The 24,614-nt window shown below is 46.4% G+C and overlaps 1 protein-coding gene across 3 annotated transcripts in view; it reads left to right on the top strand.

The window, feature by feature from the left end:
* Sply (Sphingosine-1-phosphate lyase) overlaps window positions 1-24,614 on the top strand; it is a 421,339-nt gene that overhangs the window by 360,878 nt on the left and 35,847 nt on the right. Inside the window, exon 2 of one of the 3 annotated variants that reach the window (XM_089583906.1) lies at window positions 17,999-18,272. The exons of the other annotated variants lie outside the window; for them this stretch is intronic. Within the exon in view, the coding sequence (XP_089440032.1) occupies window positions 18,179-18,272 (94 nt within the window). The 5' untranslated portion in view covers window positions 17,999-18,178. The remainder of the gene's footprint in view (window positions 1-17,998; window positions 18,273-24,614) is intronic. 3 annotated transcript variants of the gene reach the window in all.

The following is a 24,614-nucleotide window of genomic DNA, read 5'->3' as shown; positions in this document are numbered from 1 at the left end:
CACATCATTATGAACGTTCCTTATTATGGCAGGTAATTATGCATGCATGTTTGGAATCCTTCGTAAACAAGCTTACCATGTTGCCCTAGCAAGCAGTGGAAATAAACAATGGCACGTGTGGCAATAAACAGTAAACAATGCAAAACTTTGTGACATGTCCTGCTGCATAAGCTCACTTCAGTGAACAAAAACAGTCATTTGGATTGGGAAGTAAATCCTATTCAGGTGCCAGTAGCATGCTTCTCACCTGAAGCAGTGAAGAATTCTAAAGCCTCTTGTTGCCTGTTAATCATTCTGTCCTTTAGCTTGAACCGAAGCCTGAGATGCATGCATACCCACCTAGGTGGCTCAGTGGCTTGGGCATTCAGCTGCTGACCCGAAAGACACATGTTTGATCCCTGCTCCAGAGCCGTATTTTGATGCAAGCAAAATGTAAAAACACCCGTGTGCTATGCGATGTCAGCTCACATTTAGAAACATCAGATGGCATAAATTAACCTGGAGCCCTCTACTACAGTGTCCTTCGTAGCCAGAGTTGCTTTGGTGCATTAAAACCCGTCAGTCCTGATGTGCATTCGCGCTTTTGCTTTTCAGTCTTCTGTTGTGTGCTCATAAGGCTGTACATTCACACCAAACACTATATGAAAGACTCTTTTGACTTCCAAGCTTTCAGGTGACTGGATGTACTACTTGAAGGTTATTGCTGCTCATGTGTAACTGGGCATTATTTTTGGCACTTCAGTGAAGTCGAATGAATATAGTCTGTTGCAAATAGCTTGACTTCTATTGTATGTGTGCTGAATTTGGTCATTATCCTTTTCTCACAAAATTAGACCAAAACTTTTATGTAATTTAATTTTTATTTTGCAACAAATTGTTACGAGGAAAGCCAGTGAAAAAGTTGTATGAACAGTTTAGAGATCTGAAGTACCTCTTTACAGAGCAGCATTCATGGTAGCCTGAGTGTGTTGGCTAAGAAAAAGAAAAAATAAGTGCAGTAAGATGATCACATTTGGTTTGGTTTATGGGGGTTTAACGTCCCAAAGCGACTCGGGCTACGAGGGACGCCGTAGTGAAGGGCTCTGGAAATTTCGACCACCTGGGGTTCTTTACCGTACACTGACATCGCACAGTACGCGGGCCTCTAGAATTTCGCCTCCATCGAAATTAGACCGCCGCAGCCGGGATCGAACGTGCGTCTTTTGGGTCAGCAGCCAAGTGCCATAACCACTGAGCCACCGGGTCGGCCTAAGATGGTCACGTATGCTCAGCATAGAGAGTCCATCTTGAATGCTCGTGCATCATGTGACACAGTTGAGAAAACAGCATGAGATCGTAAGCGGAATTATGGTACAGCAAAAGTTCTTAGTAGTGCACCGCATGCAATAAGGAGAAGTACTACAGAACAGAGGAAGTCAATAAACATAGTGAAATTGACAATTGACATGTCAGCAGAATGGCATTAGCAAGAAAACTACTGCACTAATCTTTGGTGCAATTTTTTAGACAAATTTTAGATAGGGCAAGATTGCTGCAGCAGTACAGTTCATTCATTAGTGTAGGTAAATATTTTGCATCATTTGTTCGCCATAATCGGTATGACATTTCTTAAACAATCTAAGGCTCTGCTCTGTGGGTATCGCACACGTTTCTGTTTGGTTATAACCCAGTGAGTCTGTGAAGCTGTAGTAGTAGATTGTATGCAAGTTCATTGCAATACTGGCATGTGAAAAATATCGTTCCCCGGTGTCTGCCACTTATTTTATTATTTACCGCTAGTGGCAATACGCTTTTCTATAATTTCCGAGACTTTGTGGCTCCTACAATTGTCACTTTTGATAGTTATGCGTACGCAAACATGCTGAACCTCTTGGTATATACCTAGCTCTCCTTGTCTGCTGGAGAAGCTGTTTGTAAATGTAGGCAGCCTGCGGCAGTCTTGGACTCCTGTGCTGTTTTTGCGAAATGCACTTTATCCAACTTGGTTCGCGTCTTTTAGAGTCAAGAAGCTTTTATTAAGCCACAGAGGACAGGAAAACAAGTGGATGAAAGAAACAAAAGCCTCAAAGACAACTCGTGCCATTTCATTTCGTACAGCATTGCTCGGGCGCTGTTTTTCGCAGCGTAATTTTGTTTTTGTAGGGAGAGCGCAGAAAAAGTGAGCAGCAGGATCACTGTCTTTGCTGCATCTTTGTGCTCACAAGGGTACGGGCCCCTGAATGCCAAGCTAGAAACAAAAACAAAGCAAGCAGGGGTATTTGTGCTTGCCTGCACCTCATCGTGGTGGAGCAGCGCAAAGGACGGGGACACAAGAAACAAGGAAAGACGTACACAGGCGCTGTTTCTTCCTTGTTTCTTGTGTCCCGTCCTTTGCGCTGCTCCACCACGATGCAACAGCACCAACTAGCCCAGCAACTTGCTCTTCTGCACCTCATGCAGAGGCATGGTATTGGGGCAAGTGATAACATGGCCATGCCTAAATGTCACTTTTTTTCATGTGGAAAATATCAACTGATGCTATGCCCTGCTGCACTCAAATAGTTTGGTCCTCTCAGACATGGGAGTCTTCCTTGACGCCATGCCATAGGCATATCTGATTGTCGTCTCGAACATGAACTGTGCCTGACACAAACTTGTCATCATCCCTGTCGTGCACCTTAATCAACAAAATGCATCATTATCAACTAAATGCGTCATTGGCACCAAGTTAAGTTTCACCGAGCAAAGATGAGAGGTAGTGCTGAGATGCCTGTGGTGAATGCTGCTCTTTGTGGTGGCGTCACGTATGTGCCTGTGGCGGCACCCCGAAATTTTCATGCCAGCCATGAGTGCAGTGGCATTTGCTGTTTGTAAGTGGTATGAACGTACTGCTCTACTCCTAGAGGACCCAGCATCCTTGGTTTTCAGCACTGCAGTCGCTAGTGCAATTACCTGTTCGTCTCCAGAAAGGGGTCTCAGACGTTATCAGGACAGCAGCTTTTCATGCAACAGTTTCATTGCATTGAAGAAAGAAAGAAATGTTCAGGGCAGAAAACTTTCAGAGTGCACATTTTGGAACCTACAACAAAGCATTGTTAAAAAAAATAAATCACTCTATTTTTGCACAACTTTTTGCAGAAGCTATGCATGCCTTTGTACATTATCACTGAAATGTGGGGCGGGGGGGGGGGGGGGGGGGGGGAGGGGGGGAGGAGAGGAGAGGAGAGGAGGTGGGGGGGTTGCAGTAAACGTCGAGGAGAGTTTCAAGGTATGGATACATGTGTTATATGTGTGCGTTTATTTCATTTTAGTTTTGTCGTCTATAAGAGTAAGGTATGAAAGGCGCTCAATTCTCTAGCGAGTGATAAATTTCACGCCTGTGAAATTTTGAAAGCAAGTTTCGCAGCCCATTTTGAACAGACTACTGTGGTTACAGCAGAACCATGGCTGTTTTGGAAGTGCCACGAGAGGAAAGCATTCGTAAGCACTTTGTGTGAGGTTCAAAGCACATAAAGGCATCTTGGCTTGCATAACATCATGTGCTGTGAAATGGCAATTAGTATTGTCTGCACTATCTCCCAGCTGCTACTGCAGCATCTTACAGGTAGCATCTTCATTCCTGACTGCTGTGCAAGGTAATTTTTTTTTACTACTGAAACATTTGAAAAGGTGAAAGCAGTTTGCTTTTGTTACCAACAATTTCAGTGCACATACTTATTGGTCAACATACCTAGTGTCCAGGGAGAAAACTAAATTTAGTGCATTGCAGAATTTGAGAACAAATTCATATGTGACACAGCCATGGCTTTTTGCCCACCGTTATCCATTTGTCTCGGCATTTTTTGGGTGTGGCTTTGTGCTGCTTACGCATAGACAGCACTTCTGGCACCACATGCAAAATTTTCGCGAGCAAAAGTGGGTGTTATCTGTGAGGCCATTTTTATTCAATAGAGCTTTGTTTCTTTCCCTTTGTACCTGCGGTGTAGGCTTATCACTGTTGAGTACACATGAGGGAATCATTTTGCTGCAAAGTGTTGTTTCTATTTTTGGAGAACTGACTATTGTTATTGTTTGCTAAGGACTGGAAGAATGAAAACCGGCAGTTTTGCTTCTTTGCGGGTGTTAACCATTTCAGATGCAATTTTTTCGTCCAAATAGTTTGTGCAGTCCCTTTCACTACCTCCGCTGACTGTTGTGGGCTGTCTTGGATCTCTGCGTCTGTCCCATACAAACCCACACCGTGATGTCATCTGCATATAGAACATGTCTGATTCCAGGGATGTGGTTCAGCTCTCTTGTAAGTTTGAGCAGGGCAATGTTAAAGAGCAGAGGAGAGATTACTGCACCTTGTGGGGGCCCTCTGCTACCCGTCCTAATTTTGTTTAATTGGTTCTATGCTCAAAGTAGCTGTCTGGTCCATGAGGAAGTCTGATATCGTCATTTATTTTACCCTTGAAGACCCTTATTGGGGCATTACATAGGAGAGAGAACAAACTAAAGAACATTAATGCAATGCTAATACAACTCAGTATTGTGCAATGCATTGGGATTTGATACAGTAAATACAGTATGAAATGATGCGGAAAAAGACTAGTCAATGCAGAGTGGCAGAAAAGCTGTAGGAGGCAGGAACAAAAGAAAAAAATAAATGTGTTACTGGTCAAAACACTGAGTTGGAGACAGATATTCAGTATTATTTATTCACTGCAGTGGTTGAATAATCCCTTTCTGAATTTAAGGTCACGCTTGTTTACAATGTAGTCGGGCAGCTGGTTCCAATTTTCTAATGCAGGTGACAGAAAAGATTTGTTGAAGGCTGTTCATTGGTGTAAATGCTGAATGCTCATGGAATTGAAGCGGCTGCGCAATGTTCTGATGGGAGTTAGAAATAGTGTGTCACGGAGGTCAGGAAAGTTTTAACATAATTCATGAAAGAGGCAGAGTTGTGCGACCTACCGTTGGTGCTCAAGTGGTTGAAGTTTAAGCATTCAGTTAGTCTTAGTGATACCGTTTGTTTTATGGCATTTTGAGGTGATGAAATGGGCTGTGTGTTTTCGAACTGCTTCTAGGGTGTTAAGTTCTCTCGATGAGGGTTTCATATAGCGGGTACTTATTGAAGTTTTGTACGGGTGAATGTTTCTTATGCTAATGTCTGAACAGGAGAGGCCATGTGTGGGGATCTTTTGATGAGGTCGAGGGATTTTGATTCACTAGCTGCTAATTTTCAATTTTCGAAATTTCAAAAACCTACATGCCGGATATGTGCGGGTTGGAAGACCCTCCAGAGGAATTGGCCAGAGAGTCTTCTTTCGCGTTCCTTGCTCCGGTCTGCTCTTTTACAACAGCTGTTAAGTGCCTGTTCCTGGATAGCAGCAGTAGTAGTCAATGTAACTGGTGGGTGGTTACCGTGGGAAGCACCAGGAGGGTGGTTACCATGGATGGAGGAATGCGTAACCGGAAGGTGGTTACTGCTGGGGCTTTGCGAAGGGTGTACTGTGGAAGGAAGGAGTAGGATATGTGAAAGGGAAGGAATACGTAACCGTAGGGTGGTTATCACCAGAACCTTCCAAAAGTATTAAGGAAATGTTGTATAGTTGTATAATGCAGTTTTCTTCTTTTGTAAATAATCTCTTTTTGGTGTGGGGTACCACATCTTTTACTAATATTAACCACTTGTATCTCATTTCAAAAGAAAGCTGTTCTCGAAGAACTTAGAAAAAAATTTTTTACGGTATTTTACAATGAACACATTCCATTTCATCCCGCATTGCTTTTAGGCGAGCAAACACTTGTCGAGTTTTCACTTGTTTGTAAGTTTCTAAAGAAAGCCAATGTTTTAAATCTATTATAATGTAACCTCTGTACACTTGACATAGCATCATCTAACCTTGTGTTTGGCGCATGATAGCCACAGTTGCTTATGCGCCATAAAACCCCATATAACTAACTAACTAACTAACAAAAGAAAGCTGTTCGAAATGTTATGAATGCTCCTCGAATAGAACACACTGAATCGATTTTACATGAACTTTGATAAAGCCAGTGTTAGTAAAAACCATTGCCCTATGGTAAAGCTGTCAGGATTGTAATACAGAGCCAAAGTATTCTACATGAATTACATTAAAATGGTTTGTACCTAGGATCTGAACAAATTATGGTTATCAAAGGTCGAGCTACTCTCTCCCGCATTAATTAAATAAGGAGTCCGAAATGATGTATAGGTAATGCCAAATCTGTTATGTTTTGTTTTTTTTCTGAAAGTGCTATCATGTTGTGTACCACTGCAATGCTTCTGTGGGTGCGTCGGCCTTATCAAGCCTTTTCACTGGCTTTTTGTCGGTGCACCCAAAATCGTCTATATGTTAAATAAACATGATTCTGATTCTGAAGTTGGTTACCATGGAAGGAAGGAGGAAGGTATGGCGAGAGGAAAGGAATGCATAACTGGAGGTTGGTTACCACCAACCATCCAGAGTGTGGTTACCGTGAAAGGAGGGAGGTATCGTGAATGTGAGGAATGCGCAACCGGAGAGTGGTTGCCGTGGGAACCACTGTCCGGTTCATAACCGTTGAAGGAGCAGGGTATGGTGAGAGTGTAAAATGTGCAGCTGGAAAGGGGTTGCCATGGGAACCCACCTGGAGAGCGGTTAATGTGGGAGGAAAGAGTGGCAAGAGAGGAGGGCGTAACTGGAAGATGGTTACTGCGGAAACCGTCCGTAGGTTGGCTACCGTGGAAGGAAGGAGGAAGGTATGGCAAGGGGAAGGAATGCTTAATTGGAAGATGGTTGCAAAAAGAACCACCCTCCGGTTTCTAACCGTTGCTGGAGGTTGGTATGGCAAGAGCTTAAGATTGTGCAACCGGGAGCAGTTGCCACGGGAATCACCTGGAGAGTGGTTACTGTGGAAGGAGAGTATGGCGAGAGCGGAGTACATAACTGGAAGATGGTTACTATGGGGACCATACGGAGGATGGTTACCATGGAAGGAAGGAAGAGGGAATGACGAGGGCTGAGGAAGTGCAAACACAGGGTGGTTGCTGAGGGAAGAACTCCTGGAGTGGTAACCGGGGAAGGAGGAGGGAGAGTAGTACCTCAACAGCTGTCCTTGAATTTCATGTTGAACAGTAGTAACTATCCTGTGTTTTTTTTTTAGTGCACTAGCACGTATAGTGGCCATTCTTCGCATTTAGCTGTTGTGTGTCTGTCCCTTTTTGTCTGAAGCCTGTTTTGTGGCAGGCTGCTCACCTGCCTGGTGGGTCGGCAGCCTGCCCAGCATGTCAGGCGGCAGCTCAATCTTGAGAGGTTGGTCAGGAAGAGCAACCTGGGTCAGGAAGAGCAACCCAACCCAAGTGCCACCGGTGATAGCACCCGCCATAGAAGGGCAGTGGTACATAGTTTGACCACTACACCATTGCGCCAGTAGTGGTATGAAGACTCCCAGATAGCCATGACTGCATGACTGTAGAGAACGACCAAGGAGCGTGATGGTTGTTTGGCGTTCGTTGGAGAAGTGGTAGAAATGGAGACTGCGTGCGGCGTCGCTGTGCAAGGTGATATGTTCACTCAGGCTCTGTACCAAGGAACTGTTACAGGACAGTGAGTCACATCTCGATATCCTGTGAAGGTGGCGTTGGTTTATGCTCGATGGATTATGTGTGCTTGATTGTGTTTGGGATTAAGAGGAGTGCAGTGGGGGCATACGCTGTCTGCTGTGAAATCAGGTCTCATAATATTGCTTTATTTCTGTTCATGGTATGTCTCCATGTGGCTCACTTCTTCTGGCTATGATCCTCGAATAAATGGGGCCTGGTTGACAGCCTTGACAATGAGCTGAATTGCCTTCTAGTTCAGGCCATTCCCATGTGCCCAGCATCGGCAGAATTCGAGTTTCGGTTGGTGTGGTTGTAGCATGTGTGGTCTCGGTTAGTTACCTGCTTTGAGTCTTTATGATTGGATGAAGTTGGGGTAAGTCGTGGCAGTGGGATTGGGTCAAGCAGATTGGGGCTTTAGATGGAAGTGGACTGGAAGTGAGGCTTTTACTTCCAAGGCTCATATTAACGCTTGTGTCTATTGTTCAAGTGTTTGGAGGATCGCAGTAAGTGTCCTGCGGTATGTGTGGCGAAGATTATCAGTGGCTGCGCTTTTGTTATGAGAGGTTACGTGTATGCATTGTCTCTTGAGGCCTGTAATATTTGGTGCTGCCATGTTCTTGCATTCCTTCGCTCATGCAAGAGGGGACGCTTGTTTGATGATAAGGACCTGTTTTTATGATTTGATGAAGTTGGGGTAAGTCGTGGCAGTGGGATTGGGTCAAGCGGATTGGGGCATGCTTGGCTAAGGATGTTTTCCTTGTATTGTGCGGCTGAGTCGTGCTATGTTTCGTTCCTTGTGCCAGTCGAGTACTTACAGGAACTCTTTGTCTAGCAAGGGTTCCTATGTCCCTGCCTACTTACGCCGTGTTTCTGGGAGAGAAAATGCTCAAGCAACTTTCCCATCCCCATGCTATCTTGAACACCGACGAATCTTGTGGTATAGGAATTTCTCGTTGCAGATTATTATGAGAACTCTGAGGGCTTCTTTGTAGAGAGTGTCAACTGTAGGTCCGATTGTGGGGCGCTTTACCTTGCTGAGCAAGACGTATTGGTGATTTTCACAAAATCTATGCCACACTGTGGCAGCGGCGCGAACCACTAGGAGGAGGATCGGCTGGCCCGAAACTGCGTCTTCCAGTCCATCGTTTGAGCAGGTTGGAGGTGCATTCGTATGTTGATATCACTTTTTCGCCTAAAATAAGAGTTCTTAGAAGAGCTGCTCACATATGTTTGCACGGTGACAAGATAGAGGCACCGCTGAATGTCATTGCATGAGTTATCTGCTGCCGGCCGCTCAGAGTGCTTTTAGATAAGGATGTTTCTGAGCTGTAGTGGATTTTCGAGACAAGACTGCATATCACAGATTACGCCAATGTGGATTGCTTTGTCCGAAGGCAATATCCGGTCTTCTAATTAGCTTCATAATCGGTGTCTCACTGAGTGGTGACCTTGCTTTCTGCAACGTCATCACAGTTGACAGGGTGATAGGCGCACCATTTTGATAGAAATGGTGTTTTCTGCGCATTACTGCGCCTAAGGCCTTGTTTGCCCTACTCTGATTTTTCGGTTCAGTGAGCTAAGGTTCGAAATTTCAAATAGTTTACGAATAGTCCATGCTTGCTATCTGATTTGATTTGCAGCATTCTTCAGCTCTTTGCTCGAAGTATCTGGCTTTTCTGAAAATGAGGAAATTACGCACTTTCCTGTTTAAGCCGCCGCGATGGCTCAGTGGTTATGGTGCTTAGCTGCTGACCCGAAAGATGCAGGTTCGATCCCTGCCGCGGCGATCACATTTCATTGGAGGTGAAATGCTAGAGTTCCACGTACTGCGCGATGTCAGTGCATGTTAAAGAACCATAGGTGGTCGAAATTACCCATAGCCCTCCACTACAATGTTCTTCATATCCTGAGTCGCTTTGGGGCATTAAACCCCATACAATCGAAAACCATTTTCCTTTTTCCTGAACTCAAGGCCAAGCATCGCGGCTTTTCCAAACAGTGCTCGCTGGTTAGTGTCTTGCACTTGCTACGTTAGTTAACTTATGCTTCCCTAGTAGAACTGACTACAAGTGTGCAACAAAAATGGATGCATGGTAATAACAAGACATGGGCACCCTCATGAGTGAGCCCTCATGAAGGCATCCTCACCTCATGAGGGTTTCACTCAATGAGGTGAGCTTGAAGGAGGATTAGCGCACAAAAATTTGTAAGGGTGAGGGTGTGTCTCAAACTTCGTGCCTATCCTGGTTTAACTTTGTCACCCATCCGAGGCGCAGTTGATTCCAGAACATGCATGGACACAGGGACAGTGGCTAAATCAAAACAACTAAACAAGAGCTGTAGTTTAACTGCAAAGGTACAAACGCTTCTTTGGACGACTGTTCTGCTCGAGCCACCCTGTGGACGGCCCTCCTTACGCCGCAGGATGTTCACCAGAGGCTCTCCACCCCCTCCCCACCCCCACACGTGCGCCTGGCCGCAAGTGTTCCTACACACACAGTCGACAGGGGCTACATGTGCAGCTGCACGGTGGCGGATATTTTAAACAGGGTGCTTAGGAGCTTGGTGTCCAGTCCCGCGGCATCCTGCTGATTCGCTGCTCATAAGAGGACCAGGTTCTTTCTCATGGGTTCTTTTGCCAAGAGTGTAGCTACTGTTTCATGACTTGGGACTCCCATTTCTTCACTGTTTCTGTTTGTGTTATTCGAGCAGAGGGCAAAGGAGCTGTGTACGGAGCTTAAAGGTGCACTAAAGGAGAATCTGAAGTAGACTTTTTACCGTGCAAACTCGATCTGCACTTTCCGAGCATTCTTAGAAACTTCGAATTATTGTCCTTTGTGGCCAATTTCCCTAATTAAAACCCAAATTAAACGTCCCAGCTCCTGCCTTTTTTTGAACTCGCCGCTGAAGGTAGGAGGAGTCAACTGACGCGTGAAGTGCCTTTCGGGCAGTCACGTGGTGGCTTCGCTTTCACTTTTATTTAGCTTTTTAGTTTTCCGTGGAAAAATAGTTTCAGTCACAGACAATACAGCCGCAGATTAAGCCCACGGAAATAAAAATGTGCGCAGACTCTTTGCTTTCGCCAATCTTTATGTATCACTCCGCTCAGGCCAGAGCAGCAAGCAGACACGGGACTGGCTGTAAGGCACTCCACGCGTTGACTCCTCCTGCCGTCAGTGGTGAATTCAAAAAAAGGTGGGAGCCAGGACGTTTAATTAATCCGATTTAAATTAGGGAAATCGGCCACACAAGGTAATAATTTGAAGTTTCTAAGGATGCTCGGAACGTGTAGGTAGAGTTCCCGGGGTAAAAAGAATGAGTTCAGATTCCTCTTTAGTGTGCCTTTAAGCTTGATTTCCTTGCACAGTTCGTGAATAAGAGCACATTCTCCAGGATTAAAATGTTCTTCGCAGCTAGAACTCATAAGCTGGATTGTCTGCTTCGCATTACCGTGCCGCAAAATAGAATTTGGCAGAAATTTGTTGCAATATTTATTAAAAGCAACTTCTGTCTCCTCCATATGGTTGACTATCCTTTGGTCAAGTGCTCCTTGGAGGTGGTACGTTTTTGTGAGGATGAGACCCAGTGCCTGGCAGCCTTTTCGATCGATGTCAAGGACTTGTTTTACTCCGTCCCTTAGGAGGAATTGCTTCTGGCATTCAACAGGCCATTGAAGCCTATGGTGTTCGGCCTTTCCAGAACAATGACTGTTTCACTCGGTAGGTTCCTTGAGTTACTAAAGTTACTATGGTCCAGCCCCTGCTATGCTTTCTCTTCCATAGATAGTTAGGCATTGCTTTGCTTTTCTCACAGAACTTTTTCATCATTTCACCTCTATTGGAATGAGGCCGCCCCTGCCAGGTTTCAACCCTGTGACGTCATTCTCAGCACTTAACCAGTGACATACCATGGGAAATGGGTGATGAGATTCTTACATTCCCTTTTTCTCCATGAAGGGGTGCTTTATGTACTGCCATCTCATAAGTTTTATTGAGGTGGGAGTGCGAGGCGATGCTAGTTTCCAGGTCTGTGCAATTGGCATGTGAGGACAGCACGCTTGTGGAAGCTGTCGACTCGTGCTCATAGCTTCCAGCCTGTTGCTAGTGGTAGTGAGGTGGAGCAGGGAGAAGCGTGGATGAGTGGATATTAGGAGCGTCCCCTTTGAAGCGGGGTGGTAGCAGGTGCCTTTGCTTTGTATTTCTCTAACCAGTCTGTTATATTTAATGGTATTATCTATAAGTTTGCCATTTTTATTTACATGTAAACTATATTGATTTTACGTTTGATCAGTTGTTAATTCTGATATTGTATCCCTATGTCACCACCCTGCTTTTGAGCCACCAATCTTCCGATCGCTTTTTGCTAACTTCTACCCTAGATTTATTCACATGACCATTGTTATCTTTAAACCCTAGTACTTTAGGGAGAGTGACCGTGCTTGCATCGACATCCTGATGAATATTGCCACATTCCAGTATAAGATGTTCATTTGTTTGTGCAGATGCACCACACAGTGCACGTGTCATCTTCTTGGTTAAATTTCTTTTAGTAGCTTCATGTTCCAAGACACCTTGATCTCTCTTTGAATAGCAGGGTGCGGCCTCTTATCGCAGATCTTTTCCTTCCTGATCTTTTTTAATTTCTATGTAGTGCTACAGTTTGCTTCTTTTCTATTGAATTAATACCGTTTTTACCTTTTGCATTTTTTGTCATTTAAAGCTTTTTTTTCTCCATCATGGTCTCATGCAGACTTGCAGGTTAGCTTGCTAGTCCTTTTCTGCCGCAGTATGAGTCAACGCTCTTTCTGTACGAGTATTTAGATGCCTTAGCTACCCTCCCTTTGGTATCCAATCTCCTCAGGGGTTCTTTATATAATATTTTACTCTGAGCTTTCCGTGCTTGAAACGGTGCCCAGCCCATGTCCCCCTGTATGCTGCCTCATTTGTGGTTTTGCCATGGACACCTAGTGCTAATCTGCCAACAGCTCTCTGAATTATTTCTAGTCCCAACTTAACTTCTGCCATTGGGAGGGACCTCATTCCCAAGATTAAGCCGTGGCACCCTTATTCTTTTGCAAATACCTCTCAGTACTCCTACCAGGTGTACCTCCATAATGCTGTATGCTTCATTGTCGCGGCATCTCTTTGCAATTTCTCCCTATAGTCGGATACAACTCAAGTCTGCACTGAAGCTCCCGCCACATTTAGGACTGCCGCACAGAATTCCTCCACGATAAAAAAGTAGTCTGTCGTTAAAACTCCTCTCGTTACCCGAGCAAGCTAATTGCGAGAAAAAAATTGGCTGTGGTGTAGCTCTGGTTAAGATTGGAGTGACACGATAGCTGCAGCTGGCCGAGTGGAACTCGCTCAGGTGAATTGCAAAGTTAGTCTTTCGCCGCTCCACTTCGCTGGGCGTTCCTTCTTCATCTTCGTCACTTGACATAGACATGGATTCACTCTCTCCCCCCCCCCCCCCCCCCCCCCCCCCCTCCACTCCTCCGCCACTCTGTTTTGCCGGCGCATCGCGCCGCCGGCAGCTGCTCTGCACCACATGACCAGCCATGGCGCCGCCACGCTGAAGGCTCAAAATGCTAGCGTAATGTAGGCGCGCGGCGCACACACCAGCTGCGTGCTGACGTCACTCCGCGCATGCGCACAACTGACGAGGTGGGCGGCGTCTGCTCTGCCATTGGCGCAGCAGCGAGGCGCGCGGCGCGCACACCAGCTGTGGGCTATGACGTCATTCTGTGCATGCACACAGCTGGCAGAGCGGTGGTGCCGCAGCTCAGCGTGCAGCCACGCTGACCTCGCGAAGTGGCTGGCAGTGTAGCTATCGCTACAAAGCTATAACCACTATAAAGTTTTGCTGCCTGGCTTCTTTAATGCAGTCAAGCATTAAACAGCCGATTTTGTTTTCTGTTGGGATTAGCCAGCGAAGTAATACAAGATGCCGTGAACCACGGCCGTTGTGTTACCAACTCCTGCTTTTTATGTTCTACTATAGTAGCTTTTTTGTGCTTTTCCATGCATGTCTGTCCTTCGTTTACCTGTACTCTAAGATATTAATGCAATAGCAATAAGGAGCTCGTGTCTCAGAAAATCTGGTGTCATCGTTGACGTTGTTGACCACGAGTGAGAAATCCATGAAAAATCTTCACAGAAACAACCTAGGAGTCAGGTGAGCCAAGTAGGTCATGTAACCTTGTGGCGTCATCACAACCTGCCCACTGGATTGTGAGCAAACTGGCCACTGTGGCAAGTGGCAGTTAAATTAATGATTGTTTTCGAGAAGTTGCTCGGGAAGAGCAGTGTGGGTCTCACAAGCCCCACTGGTGGCAGCACCTGCCATCGCATGGAGGGCAGTGGCGCATCGCTTAACCGCTGCACCACTGCGCCAGGAATGGTGTGAGGACTCCCAGCGATCGATGAGGATGAAGTAGAGAAGACTAATTTCACAACTATGGGCATTAACCCATTAACACTATCGTAACATATCCTTAAGGTGGAGCTTAAGTGTCCCCCTCCAGTTTTACTGCTCTAGCACAAAGGCCCCCACTCTACGATTTCAGTAGTCTTTGTCCAGTGCTTGCTTGAGCTTGAAAACAGAGTCTCAACATGAAATCGAAACCGAAGTCAAGACCGAAGTGCTATGCACCTAATTCGCATTTGGCCTACCCATGCTAAGTCATCAGTCATTTTTTCTCGGGAGTTTTCTCTCATTCAAATGTATATGGTGTGGATAGGGCCATATAGTGAGTTCGAATTAATGCGATTCTCTGGGTATTTGCAATACAACAGTTTGAGACTGCACTGAATTCACGTTTTGGATGTGACAAGAGATAGTCCCATTTCCCCCACTTCATGTTGCTGGGGTGTCGAGGCATCATGGTGGCTCACAAAATGCGCAGAGATGACGAAGCTGAAGCAGGAGAATAAGCGGCTGAAGGAGGAGCTGGAGGCTCTGCGGCAACAGGCAGACAAGGAACGTGTCCAGCTGCAGGAGGAGATGGCACTCCTGTACGAGTCCCTGCTTGTGCCAAAAAGCACAACAGCACCAAAGCGGCGCAGAAGTAACAAAAAGTGACAGTGTGGTGCACAAAATGAAAATAAATGCTCAGGCCACTTGTGCATCTTTAGTTGCTGCATTCCATGAAGAAAACTGTGTTATGCTGGTACCATTTGGAAGGTTAAACATGTGAGTGAAAAAAGCTCAACATCTTCATTGTGACCACAAGTGACTGCCTATAGAATTCAGCCTTGTGGTCACTATGGCTTGTTGGGGCTTTTGTTGTCTTGGAGGCGCCGTACTGCCAACATACCTGTATAGATTCCTCGATGTATTGGGCATACTTGTGAAAAGCCATTTTCTTTTTAAAGATATTGGTGGTATGACAATGCATATGAGAGGTGCACTAGCCTTGTGTACCAGAGCAGTTAATAGCTGCCACGGTGTCTCAGTGGTTGCGGTACGCGGCTGTTGACACGAAAGACATGAGCTCGATCCCAGCTGCGGTGGTTGCATTTCGATGGAGGGGAAATGCTAGAGACCCAGGTACTGTGCGATGTCAGTGCACGTTGAAGAACCCCAGGGGTTCGAATTATCTAGAGCCCTTCACTGTGGTGTCCCTCACAGCCTGAGTCGCTTCGGGACATTAAACTATATAAACCTAACCAAACCAGAGCAGTTAATAATTTTATCCAGATAAATTACAATGGTAGGCTTAAAGTTAGTATGGAGAAAGCCAAAGCAACTCTTGACAGTATGGTAGAGGAATGCCAGCTTATGGTTGGTAGTGAGGTACTATTAGTAGTGGAGTAGTGGTCTAGGGAAATTATTCATGAAAGATCCAGACAGGGAGAAAAAGATTAACAGAGGGAGGGGTTGGAGTGTATTTCATGTGTGTTCCGTTGTTATGACCAGCGGACAGCAGCATACTTATGGTGGATACCTCAGAAGAAAAGTACTATGTGACATGTATCCTGCCAGTGCCCCATAGTGTGAGGCTGATCATTGCGCAGCATGTTGAGAGGGAAAAATACGTCTACAAAGGGTAACAAAAGCAAGTTGAAGCTATAATTAAGGTGTGCACATGCTGTGCCTAGGCCAGATACTGAACCTGTGGTCAAATAGAGTGGCAGAGTGGATGGCAAGCCCAGGTTAAGGTTAGGCAAGAGAAGCAGGGAACCAGATGCAGGTTAGGAAATGGATAATGGTGGCTGTAGGCAGGGCTGATTGAAAGTCTCTGGGAGACGTGTTTGTCCTACCGAGGATTTTACATGGGTGGCGGTGATGAAGTTTAGGCTTAAAGGAGGAGTGGATGCACTGCGTTGCATGGGTAACCACACTAGAGATGTCAGTACACTTTATGCTTTTTCATACATTGCAGCGACTCAGCACTGAGGGCAAGTGATGGATCTGTAGTGGTGTATGAGATGGGCTGGCACCACGTTGGTGCCACTTGACCGATGGTTTTCCTCAGCCACCAAAATAAACTGGTCTCATTATGCCATGACAGGTGCACAGAAAAGGAATGGGGAGTTAAAGGGTTTGGAGTGATGAATTCATTGACAGGGGCTGTACAAACCATTTCATGTCAGGGATGCTGATATGTCTAGACTTCCACACCAGTGTCTCAGTTTGACTTCATGCAGCACCTGGACCTTTATCTATGGATCATTTGTTAGTCATCACTTGCCATAAATTGCCATGGAGGTGACAGAAACGCATGCAATGCAAAACCACATAAGTAGTACGTACTAACGGCAGGTAGCCTCGGGCGTTCGATGGCCAGCTGTACGTGCTCATGACACTGCAGCCTGCTGGAATCGTGACAGAATTGGTTGTCTTAGTTATTGGTGCATGAAACTTATTACTGTGCTGGAGGTGAGTTGCTGGGCTGTCATGCTTCACTGGCTAAGGTTGGTGAGCTGCACTTGCACTAGAGCTTCCACTCACCGTTAGTCGTCTGTTCGGTCCCTCTAGGGCCTTGAAGAGCTGGGTGACAGGTGGGCCAGCTAGGTCATGTGATCTTGTGACATCACAACCTGCCCACCGGATTGTGAATGAACTCCACTCTGGGAGATGGCAGTTCAATTAATGATTAGTCATGAAAGCTTGCTCGGGAAGAGCAACCTAGGTCTCGCAAGCCCCACAAGTGGTAGCACCTGCCATCGCAGGGCAGCGGCACATTGTTTTGCCATTGCACCACTGCGCCAGGAGTGGTGTGAGGACTCTTAGGGATCTGTGATTGTTAAGTAGAGAATGACCAATTCTGCATGTATGGGATGAACCCATTGCCACTATCGCGTCATACCCTTAAGGCGGTGCTGAAGTGTCCCCTCCAATTGTATTTGTATTAAGGTGGAAGCCTTTCTTGGCTCATGAGTGGCGTGGCTGGAAGTTGTAGACAGAGGCTGTTCACAAGTGTCCGCACAAACTGTCAATCATAAATTGTATGGTAATTAAAATGTAAAGTTGATTAAGCAACACTTCTGTATAGTATAGTGATAGTAGATAGTAAAAAATAGTGATTGCGATAATGATAGCTACTGGTAGAGACAGTGTTTGAGATAGATGGTGATGGTAGTGATTGTGATGATAGCTACTGATAGCGATAGGGCTAGAGGTAGTGGTAGTTGGTGATAGCAATGATGGGGGTGATAAAAAATACAAAATAAAGTATAAAAATAATTAAAAACGATAAAAAAATTAAAAAGGGAGGGAGGAAGAAAGGAAAGGGGGCCTTCGCATTTCCACTCTTAAGCAGACTTAAGTGCAATCCTGTAAGTTTTCTGCCAGCCTTTGTATCTCGCTCCCTTGTGCTGTCACCACCTGATCTGTGGAATCGTTAAATATCAAACCTGACCAGGAAGCCACTGCTGCCCGTAAAGAGTGGGAAAGCAGCAAACCTTGAAGAAATGCTGTGGAAGTTTTTGTACCAGCCTAACACTTGTCTTCAATTTATTTAATGAGTGAACAACAGTAATAAATTAATTTCATCATTCGTAAAATAATTTCAGTATACCATAAGATAATTTCATCTGGCGAGTATCAGATTGTGAACATGGAACGTTGACGCTTGTTTTGGACCACCCTTGGTTTTCTGACGTCTTTGGACTGAACTGTCATAGTGCGACGGCATTCAGACACCGGTCGTGCTGGCGTCATCGTTGGCAACTCTGCCGACATCCCACCGATCGACAATGCTGGTAAAATTTAAGTTGCTTGCTGTGGTGTCTACAATGAGTGTTCATGTGACCCTGCTTTCATCTGGGTTGTCTTGGTAACTGAAGGAACCAAGTACCCACTTAGCCTACATCTGGCAAGTCACGCAGGAAAGCCCGCTTGTAACCAGCGCACAAGAGATCTGTACACTTGTGGAGTGCCACGAAACAACCACGAGAATGAGCAACGCACGGCGTGACGCAGAACGGCTGTTCGGGTTGAGGAGACACGTCACCCCTTTCTTCAATTCGGGAGCCCGCTGTCATCTGGCCTTCCTGCATCTGTGGTTTCGTCGAACCACCCATGGCCTAGCTCCATCTTCTGCATTGCCATTCCTGGAGGCTCGAGGCGGATCCAAGAACCAGCCGCGTTTGCTTGTGATTCATGCCGGATGTTTGCGAAGGACACGGGAAAAAGATACTCCCCCAGCAACAACCTTGGGACAATCTGCCTTTTTCACAAGATGTGGTACCCTCTGGTGAGTGCTGGAAATTCATCTGCTACTAGTTGAATACAAACGCACCTGGGAGATGCATATGTGATCTTGTTCCACGAGTAGCTAGCTCGACAAGGTGAGTTGTTGGGCAAGTTGGTGATGATATTTCATGTCTACAGCGCGATGAACGGGACAAGAAGGAAACAAGGAGTCAAGAAGGAAGTCTCGCTGTAGTCGTGGAACGGAGGAGCCAGCTGTGCCTATGAAGTGGCGTGTGCTTGACAGCTGCCGCCAGCTGTTTCATGCGCCTGTCACTAACATGAACTGTGCATGCGCAGTAGGAGCTGGTGGTTTTATTTTCAACCAGTGGAGTTGGAGGACAAGTGGTGCACATGTGCAGAGTGGCCTTGTGAAAAAGGCAGCTTCAGCTTCAGCGTCACTACCTAAAGGCAGCACCCACGAAGAAGCCCTGATTATTGGCCGAAAAAGGCAGGAACCGGAGGCGAAAAAGCTGAAACACTTTTAGAAAAAATTTACTTCCCTGCGTCATTTTGTAGTTCTAATACGTTGAACAAGAATATCTCGTTTTAAGAAGTCTGATATAAACGAAAACAGCTGTTTTTTTTTTGCAAGAAAACGCACTCTAGTGCCTTTGGGCACCAAGCAAACGCCATTGCTGCCCGCCGTGGAGTTCATTCCTTCCTCCATGTTGCCCATGGTTGGCCGGGACCGTCGTGACTTCATCTGAGTGATCTCCGGCCGGCGCTGACTGTGTTGCTGCGTAGCACGTTGCTTCAGGTGGCTTGCCAAGTTGGTTTAGAAAATTGTAGATTATTCAAGCAGTGTCGAACAGTTTAGACATTTACCATACATGTTCAAGCCCATCAGTGGCTACAGAAAACGGTGTAACCGATGACGCTGTAGAGTGCGTCGACAGTGAAAGCGAAGTCGGCACATTTGCGTGTGTCGTAAATCTCATCTGGTACGTATATTTTGCGTAGGTGTGTGCAAGTGACAGGAGGCAAAAAAAAGGGGGGGGGGGGGGGGGGAGGGGGGGGATACCGTCGAAACGTTCTTTGTGTACTCGCTGCTTCAAAAACGCCGGAGCACTAACTTGTAATGCCTGTTAACATGATCAAATTCAAATTGCCGGCATGCTTACACAAATGCGCGAGGTTTTGTTTATTTATAATGAGGTGCCTGCTGTCACCCGAAGGCCTTTTAGAACTGCAATAGAACGCTAAACTGAGTAAGTCAGAGGGGGTTCATGCTGGATGTTGCAGCAACAGCATATTGCAACACCGTCCTATGGTGCTCAAGCTACGCATTCTAGCGCCATAACATCAGGAAAGGTCATTTCCCTTGTAACAAGTGAAGGCGGGCTAGTTGGTGGTTGACAATGGAGTGCATATTGCAACCGTGCAAAACGACGCAGGACGAAGAGAGGAAAGCACAGGACAAGACGCGGAACTTCAACTAAAGTTTACTACGGGAAAACCACATTTATACAGGAACTGTAATCACACCTGATAAACAGCCGAAACCATCAAATAACACAGGCACGAGGGCGTGCGTGGCACAAGAAAGAGTTAAACTATCTAGATGCTAACTTGTAGGGGTTTGCACTGATCCGTCGTTCACCAAAGCTCGGGATGGAGCGGAGCAAGCGAGCAAAGCCGGACGGCCGGTAAACTCCACGGATGGCGTCACATCTGCCAGTTCTCCTTTTTTGCCGTTCCCCCAGCCGGCGCTACCGGAAAACAAGGGGGGATGTGGGCGAGTTTGGCTCTTTTTACCAAAAGAATCGCGAAAAAAATTGACACACATGATCTACAAGGTCCCTTCTTCCCATACTCGTCATTTCATGCAATTTGAAAACCGTTCCTGCTTTCCTTTAATAGCGCCCGACTGCTTCATCCGTTGCACTTCCTTATCGTGTTCTCTTACCCTGTACGGTCTCTTTATTTGCCCCATGACAGGCATGTATCCCCCCCCGGTACAAGAAATTATCTTGAGCGCCTCCCGAAGAAAATTTCTACCTACGTGCCTGCTCCATGATGTAAATAGTGTGAATAGATGTGTCTTGTTGATTTCTAACGGAACCTTCCCATCTGCTCTTTCTTACTCCTGCGGGGAAACCACTGTGGACTGGGCTCTCAACATTAACATTCTCGCGATTCTGCCCTGCCGCTGTGGCTCAGTGGTTACGGCGCTTGACTGCTGACCCGAAAGACACGGGTTCGATCCCGGCCATGGCGCCGAATTTCGATGGAGGCGAAATTCTAGAGGCCCGTGTACTGTGCAATGTTAGTGTACGTTAAAGAACCCCAGGTGGTCGAAATTTCGGGAGCCCTTCACTACGGCGTCCCTCATAGCCTGAGTTGCTTTGGGACGTTAAACCCAAATAAACCAATCTTGCGATTCTTCCGCCAGAACTCCCATTGAAACCGGTTTTAATGCGCTTATATGGTATGTCATGACCTTCTAGAATGTACCAGTACCTTTGTGGGGTTTTTAATAGAGGGATAAATATGGTTTTCCTATTTAACCACGGCTCACACAATTAAAAACCGCCGGACTCCACCCCATGATCGCGTACACTACCTAGCGCACTCTGACCACGGTGGGCTTGGCTCTGAGGGAAACAAAAAATGACACTCAGGCTGACACAAACAGGCATTTATTGCTATAACAATTACGCCAGCTAGCAACAAAATGTGCTAAGGAAACGAGGTTGTCCGACTCATCAGCACGGTTACGAACGAATGTTTGTCCACGCTATGGCGGCGGAGATACTCCACAGCTGGATGGGACGAGATGCGGACGAACGTTCTCCCCCACGGCCTCACCCCGCTGGCTCAGAGCGGAGCGTCGCACTGGAGGAGGAGGAATGAACTTTTATTGTACAACAAATGCATTCCCCCACCCCCCTCGGCACTAGGCCGGGAAGGCAGGAGGTACCGCTTTAGATGCTGGCCGGGAGGTCTTGTGTCCCGGCAGCCTCTCAGCCAACCTCTTGAGGCAGAGCTGGAACTCAGGGTCCGAACTATGTAGCAGGGTCACCCAGGATTATTTAAAGTCGATATTTAGTTCCTTTCCAGGAGAATTTGGGCATTCCCAGATTATATGGTCGAGGGGCGCTGCCTGGTTTCGTGGTGCACAATCTCTGTCTGAGATGCGTGCACCGCTTTCGCCAGTTCCACCCACGTGTTGTGCATCCCGAGTGACACAAGTCGCTCCGTGGATCTGCACGTGGGCAGGCCCAGCGTGCGCTTGAGGCATCTACGTATTAATCCGTCAATTTTCATCTTTTCCACTGACTTTGCTGAGATAAGGCATAGAGTAGCTAACTCTGCTGAATATGAAAGCTTGTACCAGCTTCATTAAATTCTTTTCTTTTAATCCCCGCCTTTTTCTCGCAACCCACCTGATACGTCAGCGCCCGCCAAGTTCCCCAGCTGAAGAGAGCGTCGTCTCCCCCGCATGCTGCAATCGTGCTTTCTGTGGCGCTCGTGTAGCTGTGACGCTGGCGCTCTGCCTTGTTAGTTAAGGTAACTAACTAGGGAAGACTCATCGTGGGAAAGCAGACCAAAGGAGACGACGTGGGGTAAAGTCCCTACACCTTCCATTAAATTATCATACGGGATTTTACTAACCTGGCCCACTATTTCATCTTAACCCTTTGTGGGACAGTGGGACGCATACGCCCCACTTGTTTCCCTATACAAAAGGGCTCGTGAGAGGCAGTGGGACGCAGCAGCCCTACTTATGCTGTGGTCCCACCTATCTTAAGGTTTCAATGATTTGTTAAATAATGGTTTGAGCTGCATTCACTAGATGAGGTAGCGAGTCGAGACCTTGAAACATCGTTCTTTTTTTGGGCACGTTGCAAGTTTTGGCTATATTGGATCTGTCGAAAAAAAAAATCAAAATCCCCAGTGGGTAATTCATTTTTTCTGCTAGAGAGGAACAACTCTAGATCATAGCGTGCACTTGTTTCAAAGATTTGATGTGACAATAAGAGAAAAGCACTTTTTTTACCATGCTGAAAATAGTTGGACATTTAGCGACTGAATGTTGAGTGGTAATTCTCAAACATCGTATGTAAAGTCTTTTCTTGAGCGCCAAATCATCAATAGCCAAACATTCAGAACCTCAAGCAGCAAGAAGCCCGTCTGAATGAACATGGAGGGTAAAAAATGGCCAGAAATAGTTGGCATCTCGAGTGAAGTTTGGCTCATCGGTTAAGAACACAACCCTGGGAAAGCTGAACAAAGGCGTAGATGCTGTTGGTGTTCCAAGATGGGAGAAGTAGTGAAAACAAGTTCAATGACAAGCAAACAAGTACAAACAAGATTGTGAAGTGGTTAGAACCATCTAACTGTGGGGAAACCCATGTAGGTCAATGGGAGAACTGCATCCCATTTACTTTATCCCCATTCAGTGCCAACGGGACAAATATGTCCCACTTTTTCCCACATAACTATTTGTACTAAGATTGTGAAATTCGTTGAGAACCATTTCTGTGCATCTCATCTGCTCGCAGCCCCGCCACGGTGGCTCAGTGGTTACGGCGCTCAGTTGCTGACCCGAAAGACGCGGGTTCGATCCCGGCCGCGGCGGCCGAATTTCGATGAAGGCGAAATTCTAGAGGCCCGTGTGCTGTGCTATGTCAGTGCACGTTAAAGAACCCCAGGTGGTCGAAATTTCTGGAGCCCTTCACTACGGCGTCCCTCGTAGCCTCAGTTGCTTCAGGACGTTAAACCCCAATAAACCAAACCAAACCTCATCTGCTCGTGCAGTGAAAAATTTTTCATCAGTTTTGCGTAAAAATTTATGCTGTAATACAAAGGGTTATTTTCTCAGGTGGGCCTACTTCCCAAATCTTGGGGGTCCTTGGAATTTTGTGCGGCGAGACTCCAAATTTTGGAGGTCTTCACATTTTCACTTCTAGCGGTGCCCTGTGATTGGTCCACTGGTGGTTATGTGGGGTTGATGACGTCACGACCCTCACAATCGCATTCATAGACCGCTTGGAGTCCTCATACCCTTACTGGCACAGTGGTGCAGCAGTTAAACGATGTGCAACTGCTTCGGCAGGTGGTTGTTTCATACACAGCCACCAATGGGGCTTGCAAGACCCAGGTTGCTCTTCCCAAGCTTTCGTAAGGCTCATGCATTGCGCCACGAAACTGCTTTGAATTTTGCAACGGTGGGCCGTTTACTCACAATCCGGTGGGCAGGTTGTGATGGCGTCGCAAGGTCACCTGACCTCTTTCGACCACTCAGGGAATTTCGCTTGAATTGCAAATATTTCGGTGCTCTCTGATTGGTCAATTGGGGCCAGTGACCCTGCTGACGTCATCAGGGAATTGATCAATCAGAGAATGTTGCTACGGAGAAGCGTGATTTTTTTTGTGAGACGACAGCTTAAATGCTATTGTATTAAAACAGCACGGCAGTTTGATCTGTCTTTCTGCAATGCTATATACCATTGAAAATGCAGCTCAGGCAGACACCTGCCTTCAGCTCTCCAGCTCTCATTTGGCACAGCACTACTCGCTCCAGCCCCGTGATCTCTACATTTCTCTCATTCTTTCTTTCTAGGGCTGTTCTTCGCGTACTTGCACAAAAAGTGGATTCGTTAGTCACTTGCCTTGTGGTCGTCTTCCACTTCACTTAGTGCAACTCTCAGGTAGCGCAATGCACTCTGAGCGTCGTCTGCTGTAGGCCACCGTCCAGTTTGTTTCCTAGCGCCTCCCTCCTGCTTGGCGGCTCCGCCTCCTCGCGCGAAAGGAGCTCTATACTCCATCCCATATACAGCACTACCAGAGGCAGAGAACTTCTCAGCCAATCAGGAGAGCGCGAAGCATGTGCCTCCGGTCCTAGTAGTCTGAGTGTCGTCTGCTCGCGGAGTACACAGATATGGTCAGAAAAGAGTTTAAATCGCCGCTGTGTCATGAGCGCATACATGTTTACATACGCTAAACGTAAGTATTTTTCATGATGTTATGTCATTTGGCACATTCGCACTGTTAGTTAAGTGTATCCAAACAGACGAAATGATATGATAGCCTATTGGCATCATCTGGTTGTTAGAACGGGAAACTTTTCTGTCAACACACGATTGGACTCGAGCGGCAGCAGCGTGCACTTTCTTCGCGCCGCCGCCTCAGCCGTGGTCAACAAACCGACGCTCCTCTTTAGGACTAGAAGCAGCAGACTCGTCACTGTTAATAAAAAATAAGCAAAGTTATCGCTCATATGTATTATTATAGGCGAGATGAGACTATGCGAAAGCTTGGTGCCCAATTTATGGCCAGTGAGGAAACTTAAAACGGCTGTAACGATGAATTCAGTCTAAGTGAGAGGTCCTGCTTCGAA

The sequence above is a fragment of the Amblyomma mixtum genome, chromosome 3 (genome assembly GCF_055824585.1).
Source record: "Amblyomma mixtum isolate Tamu chromosome 3, ASM5582458v1, whole genome shotgun sequence".
In the NCBI taxonomy this organism is placed as follows: domain Eukaryota; kingdom Metazoa; phylum Arthropoda; class Arachnida; order Ixodida; family Ixodidae; genus Amblyomma; species Amblyomma mixtum.
The sequence above is the reverse complement of the archived record's forward strand: the minus strand, read 5'-3'. Positions and strand labels throughout refer to the sequence as shown.